Source organism: Gekko japonicus, unplaced genomic scaffold (assembly GCF_001447785.1).
Source record: "Gekko japonicus isolate JY-2015 unplaced genomic scaffold, Gekko_japonicus_V1.1 scaffold462, whole genome shotgun sequence".
Lineage (NCBI taxonomy): Eukaryota > Metazoa > Chordata > Lepidosauria > Squamata > Gekkonidae > Gekko > Gekko japonicus.
The window spans coordinates 269,326-292,192 of NW_015175369.1; the positions used below are offsets into that span (position 1 = coordinate 269,326).

Consider the following 22,867-nt stretch of genomic DNA (forward strand, 5'->3'; position numbering starts at 1 on the left):
AACTGGTTTTTGAAGTGCTGCCCTTATCTGAATTGTATTCGTTGAGCTCCTTAGCTCTATAGGCCCCTTCCAGTTCTTCCAGGTCCTCCTGTGGTTTCTCAACATCTTCAATTGTTCCTTCCCAATTTCTTCAGCCAACATTTTGTGGTCCTCTGTTTATTTCTTCTCTATCAAGTCAGCCCAAAGGAGGTTGCCTCAGACCAACTCACACCTTACATTATATTTTGGGGACAAACAAAGAAGTGTTGTTGACCTCTGTGCTATTAGTGTCTTCCCCTGGAGGTATCTGGGCCACCACTGGAAATAGAGCACTCAAGTAGGTGGACTATTCTTATGTCCTTGCTAGATGATGGATCCCTTGGACCCCTTGGATGGCACATATCCAACCATGGAGCACCAGATCAGGTTCAAGGTTTTGGTTTTGACCTTCAGGGCCCTTAGTGGTCAGGGACCCACATAACTTTGGGGACCACCTCTCTCAGTATGCCCCCGGAAGAGAGCTCACACTAACTCAGTTTAGAGGGAACACTTCCCGGCCCAAGAGAGATCCGGCTGTCCCCACCTGGTGGAACTCTCTGCCTAAGAATATCCATGCCGTACAGGATTTACTAACTCTCTGCAGGGCATTCAAGGCAGAGATGTTCCGCCAGGCATTTGGCTGAAGACAGCAAGAGAACAGTATAAAATCTGGTACTCTCACACACACACCCCACCCTCCGCAACCACCTCCCCCCAAGGCGGCTTGTGGAATTTAAAATCTTTCTTCTGCCATCTTGGGAAGCTATTTATTTTATTTGCTGATAGATTATAGGCATTTTAACATTGGTTTTAACTGCATTATTTATTATATGTGTTCTGTTGTAAGCCGCCCTGAGCCCTGCTTATAGGAAAGGGCGGCCTAATAAATCTAATTTAATAAATAAATTAATTAAGTAAGTAAAGCTGAGGCTACCATAGAACATTTTCTGCCCCATCTCTCAGCCAGGCTCATTCTAGATGGATGCAACTTCTTTCCAGAGTCTCTTATTTTTCTGAAGTCAATGAAGGAGAACCTGCTGAAAGAATGTTGCATGGTTTGGGTGGCACTTTAAGAAAGCCAGTGTGGTGTGGCAGCCAGTCTGGAGAGTTGGGCTTGATTGTTGGAAGCCTGGCTTCAAATCCATGCTCAGCTATGAAGCCTACTAGGCAACTTTGAGCAAGTAAGTTTACGTACAGACACACCCGCAAACAGGAATGGAGAGTTTTTCTACTGCAGGATGAGCTCTGCTTCTCCCTGCCCTCTCTCCTCGAAGGACATGCACGCAGCCTGCATGCCAAATGCTAATTGCCTCCTTCCCTTCCCCTATGCTTCAAGAAAAAGCCCATGAGCATTCTGCTGTATTTGCACTGAATGCAATGTAGGAATTACTCAACGCACATACAAAGAAATACCCTGTCCGCACTGTGCATGGATTGTACACACGTTCCCTGTAACTTGTGAAGTGGGCTTGTGTATTCATTGTAGCTTGTGAACAGGGCTCTCTTAGCCCAGTCTTCTTCACTAAAATGCTGTCCTGAGTCCTGAGTCCTTTGGCAGAAAGCTGCAAAAGGAAGCCAGGAAGATTTGGTTAGTGCACAGGCTTTGTGAAATGAAGAACTGGCTTCCTCATTGGATACTACCAAGTATTTGACCCTAAGTGCCACCTCTGTTGCAACATCAGAGGCCAGAGTAAACTCTTGTCATCATCCATCAGCGCTCACCATTATGACTGTCTGTTACTTAACATTACCTGTTGCCATAGAAAGAGTCTTCTTCTGTCCTAGTTGGAGAGTGTTTATGGATGACTACAGTCTTAAAAGACCCAGGAAGTGGTTTGCTTTTAAGTAGTCTGTGCTCATTAGACTGAAGAAGCAGGGAAATTATGTGAATTATCGCTCTTGTTAGCTGCATTTTTTAAAAAGGGTGTGTGTAAATGTTGCCAATTCAATAAAACCAGTCTGTGTTCCCATGCTATCTCTGTTGATAGAGGGAAGTGACTAGTACAATGGGACACTCCCAGAAGAAGTGATTCCAAGACGGTGACCTTGATTACCATGCATTTTGTTGCTGTTTGAAACAGTGGTTCTTTCTGAACAGAAATAGTTATTCTAAGGATGGTGACTGGCAACTGCTGGAGCGTATTTCCAAGTTTTGACTTTTTGGTACGTGCACAGGTTTCCTTGTATGCTGGGCTGCCAGCCTGGAGGAATAGGGGTACAAAATTCCAGTGGCCCACGTCACCCTGAAGGGTGCTGCTGGGGAGATAAGCTGCTGCTACCTGTTCTGATGAAGAATACTGTGTGTGTTCTTCTGAATGTGAAGAGGGACCCAAAGGAAATCTTTGTCTGGGATCCCACAGTGGCTCTCAGCAGCCCTGTTTGTAGGAGCCTTTAAATCATGCGGCTTAAAAATGCATCTCGCAAGAAATGCTGCTGGCCGTTTTGCCCTGGGATGAAAATCTAAGACAACCTGCTATAGGTGACTGCTTTTTGGAAAACGTATGAGTAAGCTTTGAGTGTTTATTTATTCGAGACAGAGAGTAAGGTCACGGGCTGCAAGAGTGATGTCTTCCAGTCTGTGGTCTGGAGTACACTATGCAGTAGGCTTGCCGGGGCAAAGCAAGTGTGGGACTTCTCAAGTCAGTGGCTGGTGGGGAAACCTCCTGGGACCTTGCACATGCCGCCCCTGAGTTCCGTGGAAGTAAGACAGGATGCAAATGAAGTAAATATTTTGCAGGTCAGCATGTAGTGTGAAAACACCCAAAGAAAAGGCTTCTCCTCTGCCCTACCCCGTTGCTTCCAGCTGTGGCCTCTCCGTCCATATGCCTTTTGCATCACTGTGCTTGTTGTCTCCTTGACGCAGCTTTCCTCCAACTCATGCCCATCCCTGTTGCTTATCCCTTCACAACCCTCTCATTTCCCTCTCTGTCCTTCTCTCTGCCTTTGTTCCTCAGTGACCAAGGCTGCTTCCGCTGGGGGAAGATTCCCTTTTGAGCACTCATGGTTGCCACAATTGCAGAGGCATTCACAGCAGGAGCAGAATACCCATGGTGAGGTGAGGGGGTGTCTGTGTTTCCTTTGGGGTCCCCTTGTGTCCACTAGTTCTCCCTTCCCGTGCAGCTGGAGGACTTTTTGCTGTGTGTTTTTTTTTTTTAAATCAGTAGATCCTATATTACTGTAGTGTTTTAAAACTATATGAACTGATTTTTTTTTTTAAAAAAAAAAGACAGCAGCCAGCCCACTGGGGAAGTCGGGGGGAAATGGGAGCTGCAAAGAGACTGAGAGAAAATGGTGCTGAAGTGGACAGGAAGGTCCAAAACTCTGCACCAATAGGGTTGTTGGGTAATAAAGAAAGAACAGTATAGTAATGGGGGCAAAAAAAGGTAAAGGTAAAGGTTCCCTTGCTCAAAAGCCAGTTGAATCCGACTCTAGGGTTGCGGTGCTCATCTCCGTTTCCAAGCCGAAGAGCCAGCACTGTCCGAAGACGTTTCCGTGGTCACGTGGCCGGCATGACTAAACACCAAGGCGCACAGAACGCTGTTACCTTCCCACCGAAGTGGTACCTATTTATCTACTTGCAATTTCTTGCTTTCGAACTGCTAGGTTGGCAGGAGCTGGAACTAGAGATGGGAGCTCACTCCGTCTTGCGGCATCCGGGTCTCAAACTGCTGAACTACTGGCCTTCCACAGCCTGCAGTTCAGCGTCTTAACCACTTGAGTCACTGCAGCTCCTAATGGGGGCAAAGGCAGAGGCAAAAGCAGAGGTCCATCAGTGACTATTAGACACAACTGGTATAGATAGGAACTCTCGGTCTGGGGTAAGTGATGCTCTGTCTTCTTGGTGGTTGGGGGGGGCAACAGTGGGAGGGCTTCTAGTGTCCTGGCCCCACTGCTGGACCTCCTGATGACACCTGGTATTTTTGGCCATTGTGTGACAGAGTGTTGGACTGGAAGGGCCATTGACCTGATCCAACATTGGCTTCTCTTATATTCTTATGTTCTTATTGACAATGATTGATGCTTTGACTTCCACCCCAGAGAGTTCTTTGGGGGGTGCAGTGTGCCCTTGGACCCCCAGAAGTGGCATAACTGAGATCCCTGTCTCAGCCTCCCTGCACTGGGGTTGTCAACTCTGGCTTGGGAAATCCCTGGAGTTTTGGGGGTGGGGCCTGTGGAAAGGCGGCGTTTGGGAAGGGGAGGGAAAGCTCAGCAGGGATGTGATACCATAGAGTCTGCCCTCCAAAACTGACCTCTGTTGTCTGGAAATTAGTTGTAATTCCAGGAGAATTCTGGGTCCCACCTGGAGGTTGGTACCCATACCCTCCTCATAGACCTTGCTTGACATGGTAGGCCTTTCACTTATAACTAGCAGAGAAACAGAGTCCTGCGATTGGGAGCAGCTGCACATGCCCTGGTCCATCGTATCTTTTGAGTCAAGTTTGTTTTGACTTATCTGGAAATGTTATTAAAGTGCAATGAAAGCCTGCAAACCATTTAATACGTTTCTGAAAGGCCATAATCTTCTCTAAAGCCTTTTAGCCCTGGCAGTGACTGCTGTCTAGAGGACTAGCATTTAATTATATTTATGCTAAGGTACTGATTATTTAGATTTTTTTTTCCAAGAGAGGTTCTTGAAGATTTAGTCCAGATGTGATTTCCCATCTCCCAGATTGGCTGTTAGCAGTCTGAATGTAATATTTCAGCACATTTCTTTTAAAAATGAATATCTATATATATATATATATTAGTGCTCACAAGGGTAGCTTTGGCTGTAATATGGATCAACTCGGCTTTTGCAACGCTAATGCTGGTGTTTAGCAGCAGAAAATGGCAAAGGATTATATTAATTCTCTTCGGCTGTTGTTTTTGCACAGGCTGGTTCACAAACGAAGATTTGGACTCTCCACTTTTAATTACTTCCATCTGCCTATCTGGAGAGACAGCATGCAAAGACCTCTAGACTGAATATGCCACTTAAAGTGCTTTTCAGCTTATCTCCGAATCCAACTGTTAGAGTGCAGGTGTGAAAAACAGAAGGGCAGTTTTGAATTGAACAATGGCTATGATGGAAGGGTGATTTACTGTTGCGTTCTAACCTTTCTGTTCTTCACAACCGAGGTGTGAGTTTTGGCCTTCAGGTGGTAGAACGTCTTGTTTGTTGTCCGTTGCTCTGCCCACTATATTCTTCCCCTAGACAAAGCTTTTTGGCAGACTTTCTAGATGGAATGTCTATCATAGATGAATGTGTGAACATTTATCTTGCTGTTTTCTAGGATTAGATAAAAAGCCCTCTAGAAATTGCCCTTCAATGCTAGCTGCCCAGTTTTCGAACTAAGCAAGCAGGAACTGAATTTTTTTGGGGGGGGAGAAGTCGTGTTCACCCCATAGCCAAAAAGCCCATTCCTGTTAGAAGTTACATGTACGTTCACCCCTAATGACAGATGCTTAAATTGTACTTTAATGTTACTGCACCATGTAGGCCAGAGGTTATCTGTGGCTGTTCGTCTTACCTGTGAGAACAGAATGGAGTGGGTTTTTAAGTGTGTGTGTGTATGTGTCTACACCCTGACTTGGATGGCACAGGCTAGCCTGATCTTGTCAGGTCTTGGAAGCTAAATAGGGTCAGCTTCCCTTTTGGATGGGAGACCACCAAAGAACTCCAGGGTCATTATGCAGAGGAAAGCAATGGCAAACCACCTCTGAATGTGTCCTGCCTTGAAAACCCTAGTGGATCACCATAAGTTGACTGCGACTTGATGGCATTTTATACACACACACATATATGTAATGACATAATTTGGGTCCATTATGTATTTATGCATAAAGGTAAAAAGGTAAAGGTTCCCTTGCTCGAAAGCCAGTCGAATCCGACTCTAGGGTTGCGGTGCTCATCTCCGTTTCAAAGCCGAAGAGCCAGCGCTGTCCGAAGACGTTTCCGTGGTCATGTGGGCGGCATGACTAAACACCAAGGTGCACGGAACGCTGTTACCTTCCCACCGAAGTGGTACCTATTTATCTACTTGCAATTTCTTGCTTTCAAACTGCTAGGTTGGCAGGAGCTGGAACTAGAGACAGGAGCTCACCCTGTCTTGCAGCACCCGGGTCTTGAACTGCTGAACTACTGACCTTCCACGGCCTGCAGTTCAGCGTCTTAACCACTTGAGCCACCGCAGCTCCCTATTTATGCATAAGGTGAAGTTTAAAAGTGATTGCTAAACTATATGGGAATGAGCAGGTACAGGATTTACACTTGAATACTGTCGAATAAGTTGACAGGTCTTTGTGCTGGGAGGTATCTTCAGATGTGCTATGTAATGGAATTTTACACACAAGCTGTTGAAGAAGACCAACAGATGAAATGTGTTCAGCGGCTGCATGGACTTGTAATGAAGAAACAGGTTTCTATGCCCGCTATCCCACTTCTTTTTTACCTAAGTTATTGTTCTTTATTTTTGCTAAATGCTGCACAGCATCTCTAATATACTTCCCTACTTTCCCAGGTTCCGCCTTGCATCTGAACTTCTAGCTCTAGCTCATATTAAGCCCTGGGGTGGTTTCTTTCTTAGCTCTGAAAAAAGTAACACAGATATTAAAAAATGTGGAATTGTCTCCAATAAACCATTTCTGTAACTTGAACAAACATCACTTCACAGAACAGACAACTTCTCATTCTTAGCAGGGATTCAGAAGATTGATTCCTGAATGGTGGGCAGGCAGACTTCACGGGAGACAGTTTAGAAGAAGCCATGTCGGTGCCATTCCGGAAAGAGTTAGAGAAATACAAGAACATCAATGAAGATGAAATCCTCAGCAAACTCACAGAGGATGAGCTAAAACAGCTGGAAAGTGTCCTTGATGACCTGGATCCAGAGGTGTGTATTAAACAAAGTCGCAGAATCACATTCCAGAATCTTCAGAAAGGCTCAAAGGGACACATGCAAAGTATCAGGGCAGTGTATATTTAGCATTAAAAAAACAAAACAATCTGTCCCGAAATAACCCAGACTTTGTGGCTGGAAAAGCTGGATTTCGAAACTGCAGGAAGTTGTAGAAATGTGCATACATCTGCTTGCTTAGCATCATTTTCTGCTTGCTACAGAGTGGGAGAAGAAGCCGCACAGAGCTCTGAAGCAGTTCTCAGATCACAGGATGTCTCAGGAATACATGAAGCTGCTTGATACTGAAACAGACCCTTGATCTATTTGGACCAGTATTGTAGCTTCCCAGCTCTCAGGCAAGACCCTTTCCCAGCTCTGTGACTTGAGATCTTTTTTTTAAAAAAAAAGATGTCAAGGACTGAAATCGGGACTTTTATGTATGTACCCTATCACCTATATTTATGTATTAATCTACTTGGAACATTTGTATGCTGTCTCTCCAGGAACCACCCCAAGGCAGCTTATAAAATAAAAATAATAAACACGAAACATTCATTTGTCATATAACATGTAGATTAATGTTTTAGGCTTGCCAAGTCCCCCCAGGGGGTGGGGAAACCCCCTCCCGAGAGGCCCATTACCTGCCACCGGCGGATCGGGCCCCGGGGGGAACCCCACTCCCAAAGCATGTGACGTCCCCGGCAACAGCACATCACCCGGAAGTGACGCAGTTGCGTTGGGCGCGTTGAGGGCGGGGGCGCGGTCATCCGAGGGAAAACTCTATGGTTATCCCTCGGATTATTGTGGCCCTGCCCCTGGCGTGCCCGACGTGGTTGTAATTGCGGGTGATGTAATTGCGGTGCATGCGCGCATGGCCTCCCAGAGCAGCGCTGGACTCCCCCGCTATACAGACAGTAAGGACTTGGCAACCTTATAATGTCTGCAGTAGCAAAATAGCACTTACAAAGGGATATGAGATGTCCCACCAATACAACAACAACCTGCTGCTTGAACAGTGTTTAAAATGTAATTAAATCTAAAATTGGGGGGGGGGGTTAGAAGGAGTTCTAACTTCTATTCCACATGTGTAACCACTGAGACAGATTGCATGTAAAGAGGGGAGGGAAACATCCTTTTACTTCTTTGCAGGGCTATTTTGGGGCAGGAACGCACAGGAACGGAGTTCCAGCTGGCTCCTGAGTTGGCCACCCCCAGCAGGAACTCATTAGCATAACAGGCCACACCTAACAGCAGAAACTCATTTGGATTGGCTACATTAGGGGTGCGTGGCCTAACATGCAAAGAAGTTCCTGCTACAAAAAAAGCCCAGGGTTTTGACAACAAAGTAAACAGAATAAGAAGCAAAAGGTGGGTGTGGCTGGATGACCACACTTCTGGTAACATGTGGTGTGTGGCCTAATATGCCAATGAGCTGTGCTATCAGGGGTGTGGCCTAATATGCTAATGAGTTTCTGCTGTTGGGTGTGGTATATTATGCTAATGAGTTCCTGCTGGGCTTTTTCTACAAAAAAAGCCCTGCTTCTTTGATAGATTGTAGGGACATATTACCCCCCCACACACCGCTTCTGTTCATAATATTAACAAGGGTTTGCTGCTATATTGCTATGAAGTATGTTACAGATTGCCAACCAGGGATGAGAAGGAGTTGACTTGAGACTGACAAAGAAAGGAGGGGGGGCAGGGAGAGAGAAATGAAGGCATATCATGAAAGGAAGAATGCAAAATGAGGGAGAAAAATGTAGGAAAGAGGAAGAAAAGTTAAAAAGGAGGAAAGGTTGTTTTGTTTTCTACAACACATTAAGGAAGATCAGGCTCCCAGCCTTTGACGGGGCCCCATTGGTCCCGACATCGAGGGTGAAGAGCCTGGGGGTGTTCCTGGATGCCTCCCTGTCTTTGGAGGCCCAGGTCACCGCCACTGCCAGGTCTGCCTTCTTCCATCTGAGGCAGGTCAGGCTGTTGGCCCCGTATCTCACTCCCCAAGACCAAGGGACTGTGATCCATGCAATGGTCACTTCCAGACTGGATTATTGTAACTCTCTCTACGTGGGGCTGCCCTTGACTCTGCTCTGGACGTTGCAGCTATTCCAGGATGTGGCAGTGCATGCGTTGACAGTGGTGCCTGTGTGGGCTCACATCCACCCAATGCTGCGTGAACTGCACTGGCTGCCTATTGAATTCCGGATCCGTTTCAAGGTGCTGGTACTTACCTTTAAAGCCTTATACGGCCGGGGGCCAGCATTTCTTCGAGACCGCCTCTCCCCTTATGAGCTCTGTAGAGCACTAAGATCGACTAATCAACAACTCTTGGTAGTCCCCGGCCCAGGGACATCCGACTTGCCTTGACCAGGGCCAGGACCTGGTGGAATGAGCTCCCGCGTGAGATCAGGGCCCTGCGGGACCTATTACAATTCCGCAGGGCCTGTAAGATGGAGCTCTTCCACCAGGCTTTTGGTTGAGGAGGCGGGCTCTTTGTGGCCGACCCCACCAGTGGTCTGGATCCACCACCACTGTTGATATGGTTCTGTCAGAGCTGACATGGTTCTTAGGAGTATGGTATTTTATACTGTTGTTTTATTCTGGTTTTAACTGTGTTGTATTTTACACTGTTGTTACCTGCCATGAGTCCGCCCGCGGGGAGGGCGGGATATAAATCCAAATAAATAAACAAATGAAATAAATGTGGCTGAGCAGACAAAACTATGGAAGAAAAGGAGGAGGGAAACAACAGACTGATGGAAACAACAACCTTGTTAGGAGGCTGCAGACTGGCAATGACTGCAGCAGCCATGAGCTGTGTTGCCTAGTTTTGCTTTACTCCTGTGTTGCCCTGGCTAATGGGTTTAGCAGGATATGCAAGTGTTCACCTCCTTGTAGTAAACCTTGCAGAAAGGCACATAGAGTAGAGGGACCGGTATTTACTGCTCTCTGGCCTCCCTGTGCCCCTAGCGGCTGCATTGCAGAACTGCATTAGAAGTAAAATAAATGGAGATGCAGCATGATGCTGTCTTCAGGGGCCCTCCAGCTGACCTGGGCCCTGGGAATTTTGTCCCCCCCAGCCCCCCCCCCAGCAGCCCTGCTTGTATGGCCTTCTAGTGCTCCAGAATGTGGGTTGCTGAGGCAGCTGTGGATTGAGGTGGGGCTCTGCGGAGCAGGTGCAAGATGGTCCAGTTGCCCAGGTAACAGAGATGCCACATGCCCCTACTGTCACAAGAGGCAAGGTGACCTCAGGGGATATGTGTGGCTTGCTACTCATGCTTCAAAAGAGGAGAGCACGTGGCCCAGCAAATAGATGGATCACCAAATGTGAGGAAGAGAAGGAGAATCTGGGTGGCATTTAACCTCTAACCCTCCAAGACTGAGACCCATGGGTAGGGCTGGCCCCAGGTTTTTTTCCCCACTAGCCGAGGATACCTTCTGGTGCCCCCCTGTGTGCCCACCAATTTCTGGCACCCCCCCTTCTGGCGCCCACCCCTGGGATGGCAGGCAAAGAAAGCCGGTCTGCTTTAAACGGGGCCCTTTGCTGGTTTTCTGACTATTGAAAGTCAGCCCCGTTGAGTAGACGTGCCTCGGACGGGGCTGCGTGCCCGGCTAGTTGGAATCACCCTCAATGGAACCTGGCCAGTCCATGGTGGGAAATGACCCCAATGCGTTGGGAGGGACTCCTGTGTCTCCAGGCCGGGGGTGTGGGGGTGAGCTAACCCGCCATCCCTTCCAAGGCGCTTGGCTGCCCGAAGCCTCCCTTGGATGCCTGGATGGCACTCCGCTGGGCCAGAGCCTCCTGCTGCCAGCTGGGCCAGGGGTTGTGACCCCTCCCTGCGGGACGGAAGGAGCGGCAAAAATCTCGCTTCCGCGGCCTGGAGCTTCACCTGCGGAACTGCGGTACCGGGACTCGGCAGCCGCTGCCGCCTCCCCTTTGGAAAGTCTGTCACCGGCAGGCACACCCGGGAAAGTGCATCTCTCTCTCTGCGCCTCTCTCTCTCTCTGTTGTGTTGTAGGGGATAAAAAGGAGAAGGGCAGAGACCGAGGTAGGCCGCCCTGAGCTCTGGGGATCGATGGTGGAAGACGGGAAATACAGATTGTCGCTTTTGGCGTGGCGTGGCGGTAGGCCAGGTGGCGCCCTTCCATGAGGTGGCGGCGTGGCGCCCCTAGGCAAATGTCTAAAATCTTCTATGGGTGGGCTGGCCCTGCCCATGGGCTGATTATATGAGGAGGCTGATGGGCATGGCCATTGGCCACTGTGAATCCTGATAGCCAGTACGGATAACTCACTGTATTTGACCCATGACAATAGTGCCATGTGCTCCAGCCCTTATTCCCGCTCAAACAGGTGTGGGGTCTGGGAAGAAAATTACAGATAATGTGGAAATGACTTATTCAATTATCATTTCTGTCTCTTGCATTTGCTTGGGAAGAATGCACTTCTGCCAGCAGGCTTCCGACAAAAGGACCAGACCAATAAATCCGCCACGGGACCCTTTGACAGAGAACGACTCTTGTCCTACTTGGAGAAGCAAGCATTGGAGCACAAAGACAGGGAAGACTGTGTGCCTTTTACTGGAGAAAAGAAAGGTAAATGTTCCTTGAAACAGTCTTGAAATGATGGGAGATGTGAACAAAGCAATTTATGCTAGCTGGGCGCCTACTGAAGAAAGATTAAAATGCCAGATTACAGGGTTTTATGTGCAACTTGTGTAAACCAACCCAGATAAATTGCTAGTTTAGCCTGTGGTTTCCTGCTAGTTCAGAAGCCAACTACACCAAAGTCTTGTGTGTGTTTGTTTTTTGTTGTGGCTTTTCTACAATCTCCTACTGCAGTGTTTCTCACGATCAGGCCTGGGCCCCTTGAAACCCCACTGAGTACAGCACAGCCCACCAACCTTGTAGGCTGGCTCATTAAATCTTCCAGGCTGTCTCCCTGGAATTTAAAAATTGTAGGGGTCAATTACCTTGCAGGGTACAAAACAAGAGTACAAAAACCATTTTTGATTTGCACAGGCCTGGGCAAGACACTTTGGTGTGTGGTGGGGAAATCTGTTCTCAGGTTGTGTTAGTTAATATTTTAATCCCAGTCACCACAACTCAGCATATGGGCAGGTGTGCATATATGAGCTAGTAAAGGAAGTCTGCATTCTCTAAGCATGGATATATATATATATATATATATATATACTAGAAATAATGCCCGTTGCGGAAATAAATACAACGGGATCTAGAAAGAGGCTCTGGGAGAGTGCTCTGGCTTTGGGCAAACAGTGTCAGTTTCCTGTGGCGACCTCAGCAGGGTTTAATGACAGAGTCCACTGTTTTCTCCAGAGGGACTGATCTCTGCTACCTGAAGAGCATTTGTATGTTTGAGTTATCTGTAGCCCTCACCTGGAGAGTGGTAACCATTGTTACCCATTCTCCTCTCCCCTATGAGGTATGTTATGCAACTGAAAATTCCAACTGCCTTGCGGGGGGGGGGGGGAGTTTGAGGTGTGGAATGGACTGAAGTCCAATCAGCTTCCATATGCAAAAGACCAGGTTGTTGCAGCAGTTGTGGTGTGGACGGGACCCGGGCTTTGCCTTCTGATTGGTGGCGATATATGCTGAGGAGCAGTGCCATCAGCCATACACTAAGGGAGTGCATTTTAGAATTAGAACTTTGGCACCCACTATTCAATTATATATAAGGAGAGATATATTGCCCCCTTTGGCAAGAGGCGACAGAGCTCCCACAACCCATCATTCCTCCATATGCCTGGCTTGACTTCCGCATTCCTACATCTGTTAGCAAGTGATCTTCATTCCCCAAGTTTTGACAGCAAGGTTTAAAAATGTCTTGTTTCCCTGACTTATCTAGTAATCAGTGTGTTTGCCAAATGTCATCTTTCTGAATAGTCTCAAGAAACCTAAACCACTGTGGGCTTTATTTTGAGAATGTGAAGAACAAGCGTTCCATTTTCAGGTTTTCCCAGGTTATCAGTGTTCCTTGGACTACACATGTATGAAATTTCAGGGCTCTAGTTCATTAGCAAGTGCCTCACCACTTTTGGTATCTCAAATATAAATTAGAAACAGGATCTCCAGCCCCAATCTACATTTTTAAGACATGCAGGGGATGGAAGATGCACTTTAAAGGGAAATCAACATGTGAAAATGGGGGTGCAAGCTAATCCACGCCTTATAAATACCCTCCCCTCCCAGGGAAACTTGCATATGAACAATAGCCCTATTCTCACACCAAGGATCACTGGCCGAGCACATGAGCATGCACCTCTTATGCCCTGCAAAATGTTCCTTGCCTGCTGTATTCTTATTCATCTGCTTTGCAACTGCCAGTCATAAGAGCATAAGAAGAACGTTGATGGATCAGACCAGGGGTCATTTCGTAGAAAAAGAGCTAGGGGGACTCATTAGCATAACTCATTAGCATATGCCACACCCCCTGACATCACCAGAAGTGTGTCCTCCCCACAGCCGGCGGCGACCTCCAGCGGGCACCAGCAGGGAGCTCCAGGCCCCGCCCTCCCGCACCTCACCCGGGGGGATGGCGTCCCCCCGCGTCCCCCCCAAAAATGACCCCTGGATCAGACCAATAGTCACTCTAGTCCAGCCTCCTGTCTCACACAGTGGCCAACCAGTTCCTCTGGAGGGCCAACAATAGGGCAGAGAGGCCGAGGCCTTAAGAACATAACATAAGAACATAAGAGACGCCAATGTTGGATCAGGCCAAAGGCCCATCCCGTCCAACATTCTGTGTCACACAGTGGCCAGAAATACCAGTGCCATCAGGAGGTCCACCAGTGGGGCCAGGACATTAGAAGCCCTCCCACTGTTGACCCCCGCCCCCAAGCACCAAGACGACAGAGCATCACTTGCCCCAGCGCTCCTATCTATACCTTGTGGCTAATAGCCACTGATGGACCTCTGCTCTGCCTTCCCCTGATGTTGCCTCCTAGTTCTGGGATTCAGAGGATTAGTGCCTCTGAATGTGGAGGTTCCCTGTAGCCACCATGGCTAGTATCCATTGACAGAGTTATCCTCCATGAATCTATCTAACCCCCTTTTAATGTTGTTTATTCCTGTGGCCATTACTCCATCCTCTGGCAGCGAATTCCACATTTTAATCACTCTCTGTGTAAAGTAGTATTTCCTTTTGTCTGACCTGGATGCCCAGGATTTTTCAGTCTTTCCTCACAGAGAAGGTGCTCCGACCCGCTAATTATCTTGCTTCCCCTCCTCCGTACTTTTTCCAGCTCTGCAATGACCTTTTTGAGATATGGTGACTAGAACTGTATTCCAAATGAAGCTGCACCATAAACACTGCAGCATTACAATATTGGCTGTTTTATTCTCAGTCCTTTTCCTAATAATCCCTAACATGGGCTGCGATCGCACACACTGAATAATCCACTTGAAATCCACTCTCAATGCACTTTCCAACTGGGTTTTGCCAGTTCACACAGTAATATCCATTTGGAAAGTGCACTGAAAGTGGATTGAAAGTGGATCATTTAGTGTGTGCGAGACCGCAGCTTGCAAGGAAGGACAGCCTAAAAACCTAATTTAATCAATTAAAAAATAAATAAAAAGAGAACCCGTCCTCTTATCCCATGACTGCTAAATTTACTCAGGAGTCTTTGGACAGGTACCCTGTCTGAAACCTTGCACAGACTTCTGCTTGCAGCAAGCAAATTTGTAAAATGGCTAATAACAGTTTCCTTTCTGTTGTTGAAGAAGAATGTTTAATCTCACAATGGATCTGTTTGGAATGCAGTAGCTGGAACACAGATGCATTCAGCCACTTTCACTATTTGGAGAGGAAGTTACAGGGATTGTGGCGGAAGCAATGCTAAGTATACTGTGTGGGACATGTTCGTGCGCTAACCTTTTCAAAGGGCATATCCACGGGACCCTTTGACAGAGAACGACTCTTGTCCTACTTGGAGAAGTAGAGCAGGGGGCACCCTCCTCCCTATGGGGCGGTGTGCAGCAGAAAGTGTGGCAGAAGCACCAGCAAGCAGTGGTGTGGCGATGAGTGGCGGCGATAAATGGCGAGCGGCGAGGGGTGACGACGGCGAATATCTGGCGTCGAATAGCAGCTGAATCCGGCTGGAGACTGACTGGAAGGAGCGGAGGTGTAATGACGCAAGCGCGGTGGAGCCAGTGGGACAAATGCCGAAGCTACGGTCATCACAGCCTCGCACCACAAGGACCCGACCTAGAGGAGCTGCTACAAAAATAAGACCAGCACCGCCACCGCCGCCAGAAAGATGGATGGGAAAGAAGCCCACCACGGATAAATGAAGCTGAGAAAGAAAGAGAGCAACAACAAGAGAGCCTTGCTGCCCGGGTGCCGGTAGGCAGTCACCCCCCCATAGAACATGTGGCCCTAGATAGGCATAAATTGATTGTAAACCGCTCCGAGCCTATGGGAAGGAGCGGTATATAAGTCAAATAAATAAATAAATAAACAAACAAACAAACAAATAAAATCTCCCCTTGAGGAGAACAAGGGACAGTGATTTATCAGGAACAGGTACCAGAAAGTAGGGACTACCTCTGCCAAACAGGGACATGTGGAACATTTGTGGTAGAGCCCCCCCCCCCCCCAAGAGTAAGACCCACTGAGTATCTGTGGGTGTAGGTAATGTTAGCAGGGAAGGCAGTGGCAAACAAACCACCTCTGCTCGACTCTTGCTTTGAAAACCCTATGGGGGGGTTTGCCATAAGTCAGCTGAGACTCAACAACACTTAATTATTATTAGGTAATGTTAAGCAGCAGCCACCACCCACTGATTCTGCCCTGCTAACCTTCCCCCTTGCCCCAAATTAATATTAACCAGCAGACATGTGTCTGCCTATATAACCGGTAATTCTACCTGCAGCCAGTCAGACCCCTGGCATCTTTGTACAGAACACAGAGACTCTTTATATATGAAAACAGAAAAATTAAACACTATTTAGTATTCTTTTCCTAGACTGCATGTTTCACCTTTATCCAGCTTTTCTTGGCTTCCTCTCCCTTTCCCCCACCTCTCTTGTATGTTTTTCCCCCTTTTTCGATTATAAATTTGAATGTGATTTGATCGTTGTCTTTATACAGATTGTAAACTTCAATGTGATTTGATTGTTGTATTTATCCAGTATAATAACTTTAGATGGTTAGTTAGATACCAACTCACATTTCAGTGGGAGTGGACAGATTTGGGGTGGGGGGGTACATGCCTGAAAACACTGAAGGTTATTTTTTTTTACAAAAAAAGCAGTGTATTTTAAGGACTTTTATTGCTTGCGCGTGCATGCCTGCATGCTTAATGCATCACAGTAACCACAGCAATGTAACTAACACAGGACAAAGAGGCCCCTCTCTCTCCCTTCCCTGTTGGCCTTTGGTATGTGTTCCTAGTACATAGGCCCAATTTAATCATATATAACAATAGTCACTCGGTGTTGAATCAGTGAACTGGCCAGTGATATACATATTTCCAAGGCATTTCATCTGAACTGCAGCCCCATCCCCAGATGGTGCTCCCATTAATAACTATTACTATATCCACCCTCCTGTCTGGAGATGTCCCACTACTTAGAGTCCTGGGGATGTGCTTCCCAGGCCGGACCCTGGGCAAAGGATGCTGTCCTCCATACATGACTCGCTGAACCTGCAAATCTTGCTGTTGGCCTTCCAGTTATGGTAGGTCTTGGCTTGTTCCCTCTTTTTCTTCTTGAGCTGCATATCCAAGGATGGGCCCTCTGCAACTGGATCCCAATGAACCTTGGCTTACTGAGATGACTCCCCCCTTCATAGTGTCGTGGGTCAGCCTGAGCTCAGCACGAAGTCCTCAGGGGAGGAGGACTTCTCAGGAAAAGGGGAGCCATGCATGGCTGGCTCTGAGTTAGCAGAAGCCAGCAAACAGGCTGATGAGCTGGAGGCTGACCAAGATTCACCGCCCACAGCTGATCCAGAGCCACCACCCAGCCCCATGCAGCTGGTGAGACACAGTTGTTTAAGACCAGTCCACCAGGCTCACCTCCACCTTTTGAGTGCTGGAGACAGAACTGCAACCAAGGAGGCAGAGTGCACTTCTCCTGGCCAGTCACCAGCTACTTGCTGATGACAGCCTGGAGTAGTTGCAGCAATACTCCCAAGCAGCTGGCTGCTAACAAGGGCTTGTTAGGAAGTGCCTCCTCTGGGCTGTTACGATGAGCCTTCTAACTCAATGTTGGCAACACGTCCTAATTGTTGTGTGAGGGTCAGGCGTGAGAGTTGGTTAGCTGTGCATCTGAGATGCGGTGTTTCTGACCCCAGCCTTTACTTTGCCGGGTGCTGCTGAGTACAATAGCTATGGAATGATTATCTTGAAAGCTTAACAGCTCATTCTTATTGGAATCAATCTGACGCTGTTCACACTGGCCAAAGGGTTACTGAGAAGCATAGGCCCCGGTCACATGGGAGGTTTTGGCCCAGAAGAGGGACGGATCGGGGGTGCAGCAAATGGGCGCGAGCACACTGCAACGTCTGGAAATCGTCGTGCACCCGTCCCCGATCCGTCCCTTCAGGCCTAAACCGCGCAGTAAAAAAAAACCCAAAAAGGTAGCACCAACCGGAAACGCCGCAGCAAGCGCAGCCGTTGGATCACCGGAGCGCCCGTCTTCAGGAGCATTGGAGGCTCCCAGCCGAACTGCGCATGCGCACACATGCACAGCCGGCTGCCTCGCAGTCCCTTCCGTGGCTTTCCCCCCGGCATCTGATCATGCTGGGGAGCAACTGCGCGGCGGCTCACGGGATCGTCTGATCCCGCCGCCGCGTGTCTCTTTTGGTGCGGCTTTAAAAAGCCGCACTTTGGCCGCATCAATTTCCCCCCGTGTGGCAGCAACCACAGATGGCCTTTTCCGTATATGGGAACCAAATTGCAGCTTGCAGGACTGGAGCTCTGGTGGCAAGCAGTTGCCAGCCAGGCCAGCCAGGGCGCAGGGAAATGGGAGCAAGGCAGCCTGAGAGCTTTCCTCTCCTTTATCCCATAGGAATGACTTGATACATTGACCCTGAGCAGCAGGGTTGCTTAAGTGACGTAAGGATTGAAATAAATTTTGCAGCTGCCAGTGTAACTTCAAGATCCCTGTCACTCAATAAAAAGTGTATTACCTCAGACATAGATAATCCAGGCCTATCAATTAAAAGAGGAGTAATGTAACACAATCTCATAGAAGGGACATTCCAAGAACATATGCACTAGAGAATCAATTGAACCAGGGAATACAAACAGATCCTTTCTGAATAAGGTAACTTAGGGCACGATCAAACTGCAACATCTGGGAAGCGGCGCGCACTCGTCCCCGATCCGTCCCTTCAGCCCAGTAATGCCGAGCAAAAAAGAACCTAGTAAAGAGAAAGATTTACCTGAAACGCCGCAGCAAGTGCAGCTGTTGGATTGCAGGAGCGCCCGTCTTCAGGAGCATTCGAGGCTCCCAGCCGAACTGCGCATGCGCACACATGCGCAGCCGGCTGCCTCCTACTCATTCCGGGTAAACATGCACCCTTAATTCACTTAGCAGTATCCTATGCACATATTTCCATGCTCACTGATGGTCGGAATCACGTACCCCCTGCCCTCCATTTTTTCATCCGATCTTATGCAGGGTCACCAGGTGTGATACTGTCGCCCCACTAAAACATTCTGTGACCATGGATATGTAATCTACAGAGAGCACCTATAAGCGGTTCAAGCAGAGCTTGCACACTTTCCTGAGGCTCTATACAATTAAAAGCAAAAGATATGTGTGAAAAAGGATATGAGCTCATTGCGCACGACCTCCCCCACAGAGAGTTGACTGTTTATTACCAGGCTTGAGCTGCATCAACAGCTAGCCGAGATTTTTCAACATTTTCCTGCTCTTTGCCCTTTTTCTTCTGTGAGAACACACGCACATATATGTTCTAGATTAACCTTCAAAGAAGCCTGCATCAATAAGAAAGAATATAAAACGCATCGGCCTTTGCCAATGTTTTCGCTTTGATCCCGATTAAACTTTGAAGTAATGCAAATGGGGGGGATTATATTTTTATTGCATTATTTTCATGCAAAGCCTCCTAATCATCTGGCGGGGGTAAAGTGCGAGTGCTGTGTAAGTAAAATAGACAAGGATTGTAGTTTTAATCACTTGTTACTTTCAGCACTTGCTTAAATCTCTCCCATTGAAACAATGGGATTTGAAAGTGATCAGCTATGGCTGGAATGGACCCATTATTTATTACAACTAATCCCTGACTGGGATCCATTGGAAATATAGGATGCAGAGAAATTACATTAGTAGCCTATCCCACAGTGTTTTCTTGGCAGTTTACTTTAGATAATTTAATGCAGGGTAGTTAATACCTCTCCAGTGGGGTTGCCAGCCTCCAGGTGGGGCCTGGAGATCCCCCACTATTACAAGGGATCTCTAGATGACAGAGATGGCTCCCCTGGAGAAAATGGCTGCTTTGGAAGGTGGAGTGTATGGCGCTGTACCCTGGTGAGGTCCGTCCCCTCCCCAAACCCTCCCCTCCCCAGGCTCCACCCTGGGGGGGGGGGGACAAACACTCTAGTTTGCTCCTCTTTCTATAATTGCAGCTTGATTTGCAGAGAATAGCAGGTGAAGTTTTTCACAGTATGGAGATGAGCTTTATTACCTGCTAACCGATTGGATTCATACTTAAAATTTTCCATCAGGACTTTCCTACCTTCCCCCACTCCCATTGCAGTTCACTGAGCTTCACAAAATGGTGCTTCTAGGGACTGGGGAGCCTGAAGGGCAAAAATGAATGGGGTGGGGTTTGCAGTGGGAAGGGAGAATCAGTGGAAATTGCCAATTTAGTCTGAATCCAACAGTGTCTGTAGACAGGCCCCCCTCCCTTTTTCTTTTTCTTTTTTGAAAAAGAGGTGCCAGGACTCTCAAGAGTATACTGAAAACTCACGAACTTTTAAACATTTTAAAAAGAATTTTGTCAAAGAGGCGCCAGAACTCTGTTCCTGTATGTTCCTCTAGAAAAAAAGCCCTATCCGTAGAGCCATGTGTTATTAAAGACACAGGAGCAGGGGGCAGCAAAACGGATTTGCAGTACTTAACTTCTGTTCCAAGACATACTTGTAGGTAAAGTCAGGAGCCTAATAGGAATTACTGATCTGAAACAGGGAAGGAAAGGGGAGGGGAAATTCTTCCAGATTATGTGTAGTAAAAGGTTTGACCCTTCACATGTGTATCTGCCCTCACAGCAAGCCATGCACACCGAAACTTAAATTGGAGTGAAGCATGAGTTTGGTGTAGCTCGTCAGTGGGAGGGAAGTGGAAAAAAATATCAGAGACTTGACATTAAATCACAGTCCGTCTAATTCTTCCTGGAAACGTCTACAGTTAGTTATTTTTTCCCTAACCCAGTTCATTTGCCTTTTGTCTGAAATGGAGTGCTTCACTAGGGGATTCTTGAACAAAAGAACTATCCAACGTCAACCAGCTGGCTGAAAGATGGAAAATTAAGTTGCTTGGGGTGGTGCTTTATATATGTTGAAGCTGGCTGTATGGTTTCAATTATGTTGTGAGGCAAGAAAGGGAGGGGAAAGTGTGTGTGTGTTTGTGTGGTGAATTCCAAAGCTTAGCAGGGAGACAGTGGAATCAGGAAGGAATTTAACATCTTTCTTAGCAACTGCTCACATCTTCTTAGGAAGGTTTATTTCATACTTTGAAAACCATGGCCTCAGGAAACTGTGTGTCTAGAGAGCTAATTTACTATAGTGGCTAAGTGTGTGAGCTTGAAAATCCCTGATTCAGATCTCATCTTGGCCACAAAGGCACCAATTAGCCTTAGACAAAGACATAATGCCTCATCCTTGGTCCCCTATCTGTAATATTTGGTTGCAGAGCCAATGTGGCTTATCAGTTAGAGTGTTGGACTAAAACGGAGAAGACTTAGGTTCAAACCTTTCCTGTGTTGTAAAGCTTAATGGGTGAACTTGGATCAGTCAGTTTCTCAGCCTAAACTGGGCCTCCCAATGTGGCGCCATTGTGCCTGCTGGAATCTTTCCTGGTGCACACCAAGTATTTTTGGAAAGTGGGACGGGCTACATGGGGGGTTCTTGGCAGGGCTTTTTTTGTAGAAAAAGCCCAGCAGGAACTCATTAGCATAATAGACCACACCCAACAGCAGAAACTCATTCGCCTATTAGGCCACACCCCTGACAGCACAGCTTATTATCATATTAGGCCACACACCCCTGTTGCCAGAAGTGTGCTCATCCAGTCACACCCACCTTTTCCTTCTTATTCTGTTTACCTTGTTTGTTGTCAAAACCCAGGGCTTTTTGTAGCAGGAACTCCTTTGCATGTTAGGCCACACACCCCTAATGTAGCCAATCCGAATGAGTTTCTGCTGTTGGGTGTGGCCTATTATGCTAATGAGTTCCTGCTGGGCGTGGCCAACTTGGAAGCCAGCCGGAACTCTGTTCCTGTGCGTTCCTGCCTCAAAATAGCCCTGGTTTTTGGTCAGCAGGGCTTTTGATCGGCCATTGGAGATCTGATTGGCTGTGCAGATTAAAATAATATTGTTTCAGTGGTAGCCTCCACCACAGTACTGGCTTTATTCTCACTCACTCCTCTTTCCCAGTGTCCTTTCAAAAATTAATATTCTTTTCTCCTGCACTTGAGTTTCCTCTGTGTGTATGGCTACACCCCCTGTGGCAGCCATGTTGTGGTTGTGCCCACAGCCCACCACCCTGTGTCAGAATTCCCACAGGCTCAGAAAGGTTGGGGACCCTTGGCTGAACCTAGTCACAGAGCTGGTGTTAGTATAAAATGGGGAAGGCCAGGTGCTGCCCAGGTATGCTGGAGGAAGGGCAGAATAAGAATGGAATAAATAATACTGGTATAATCATGCTGACCTATTTTATAAGGCTGTTGTAAGGATTACTGAAATAATTTATATAAAGTTATTTTGTAAAGTTATTTCATAAACTACAAGCCCTGCCATCTTTTTAGACGCTCCACATCTGAGGGACAGCCACATGGAGCTAGTGGTGGAGCAGGATAAAAATGTAAAAAATAAAAATAAAAAATGAAATGCTTGCACCCAAGCACCTAAATATGTGGGTAACTTAATTAGCAGTGATGCATTATAGGAAGTAAAAGTAGCCCATGTGAAGATGCCCTATTCTGTAGGATTTGTTGCTCTTGCCAGCTCCAAATGCTGAAAAGCAAGTGTTGGTCTTGATCACACGTAGAATTAGCTGTGCCATAGGCGCGAATGCTGGGCAGATTTTAACACAAACATCTGGGAAGCATCCCGCACCCGTTGGCAACCTGTTTTGCTCCACCACAGAAGTGGGGTAAAAAAACACTAGGGAAAGTCCAGTAGCAAACGGGTTGCTAAGGGCCATGGACAGACTTTCCCCTGTCTGATTGCTCCAGTGCGCTCCCATGGCGTCGGGATGGTCTAATCAGGCCATCCTGACTCCATGCCGTTGTTTTCCCCCCTGTTTCAGTATGCGCATCATCGCACACTGCATGGGAAGCACTCAGTGTGGGGATGCGAATCATCAATCTCTCGTTGAAGCGCACCGGTAACATACGGCAAAAAAACAAACCGATTCACCCGCGGTTGCATCTGATCACGCAGTGGTGGGCTGCCCCTGCAGCTCCCCGTGACTTTGTGATCGCGCAAATGCGGGTCAAATCCTTGAGGAGAAATTCCAAAATCTAAAGATTATGACATGTTTGTACGCAACACCCCAAAAAAATTCTTACATATCACCTACTAAATCATCTCAATGCTGGAAAAAGTGTTCCCAGGTGGGAGATCTCTCCCATTGTTGGTGGAAGTGTGGAATAATACAGAAATTTTGGGGAAAAATACTGAAAATCATTCAGGAAATCACCAAAATACAAGTACCCTTAGAACCAGAAATTTTATTTTTAAATACATGGCCAAAGGAACTCGA

At 47.3% G+C, this 22,867-nt stretch overlaps 1 protein-coding gene across 1 annotated transcript in view; it reads left to right on the plus strand.

The window, feature by feature from the left end:
• The first annotated feature begins 6,736 nt into the window (after nucleotides 1-6,736).
• LOC107122392 (tropomodulin-2-like) overlaps nucleotides 6,737-22,867 on the plus strand; it is a 40,810-nt gene continuing 24,679 nt past the window's right edge. The window contains exons 1-2 of the mRNA XM_015425482.1: nucleotides 6,737-6,890; nucleotides 11,330-11,486. Coding sequence (XP_015280968.1) covers nucleotides 6,765-6,890; nucleotides 11,330-11,486 — 283 coding nt within the window. The 5' untranslated portion in view covers nucleotides 6,737-6,764. The remainder of the gene's footprint in view (nucleotides 6,891-11,329; nucleotides 11,487-22,867) is intronic.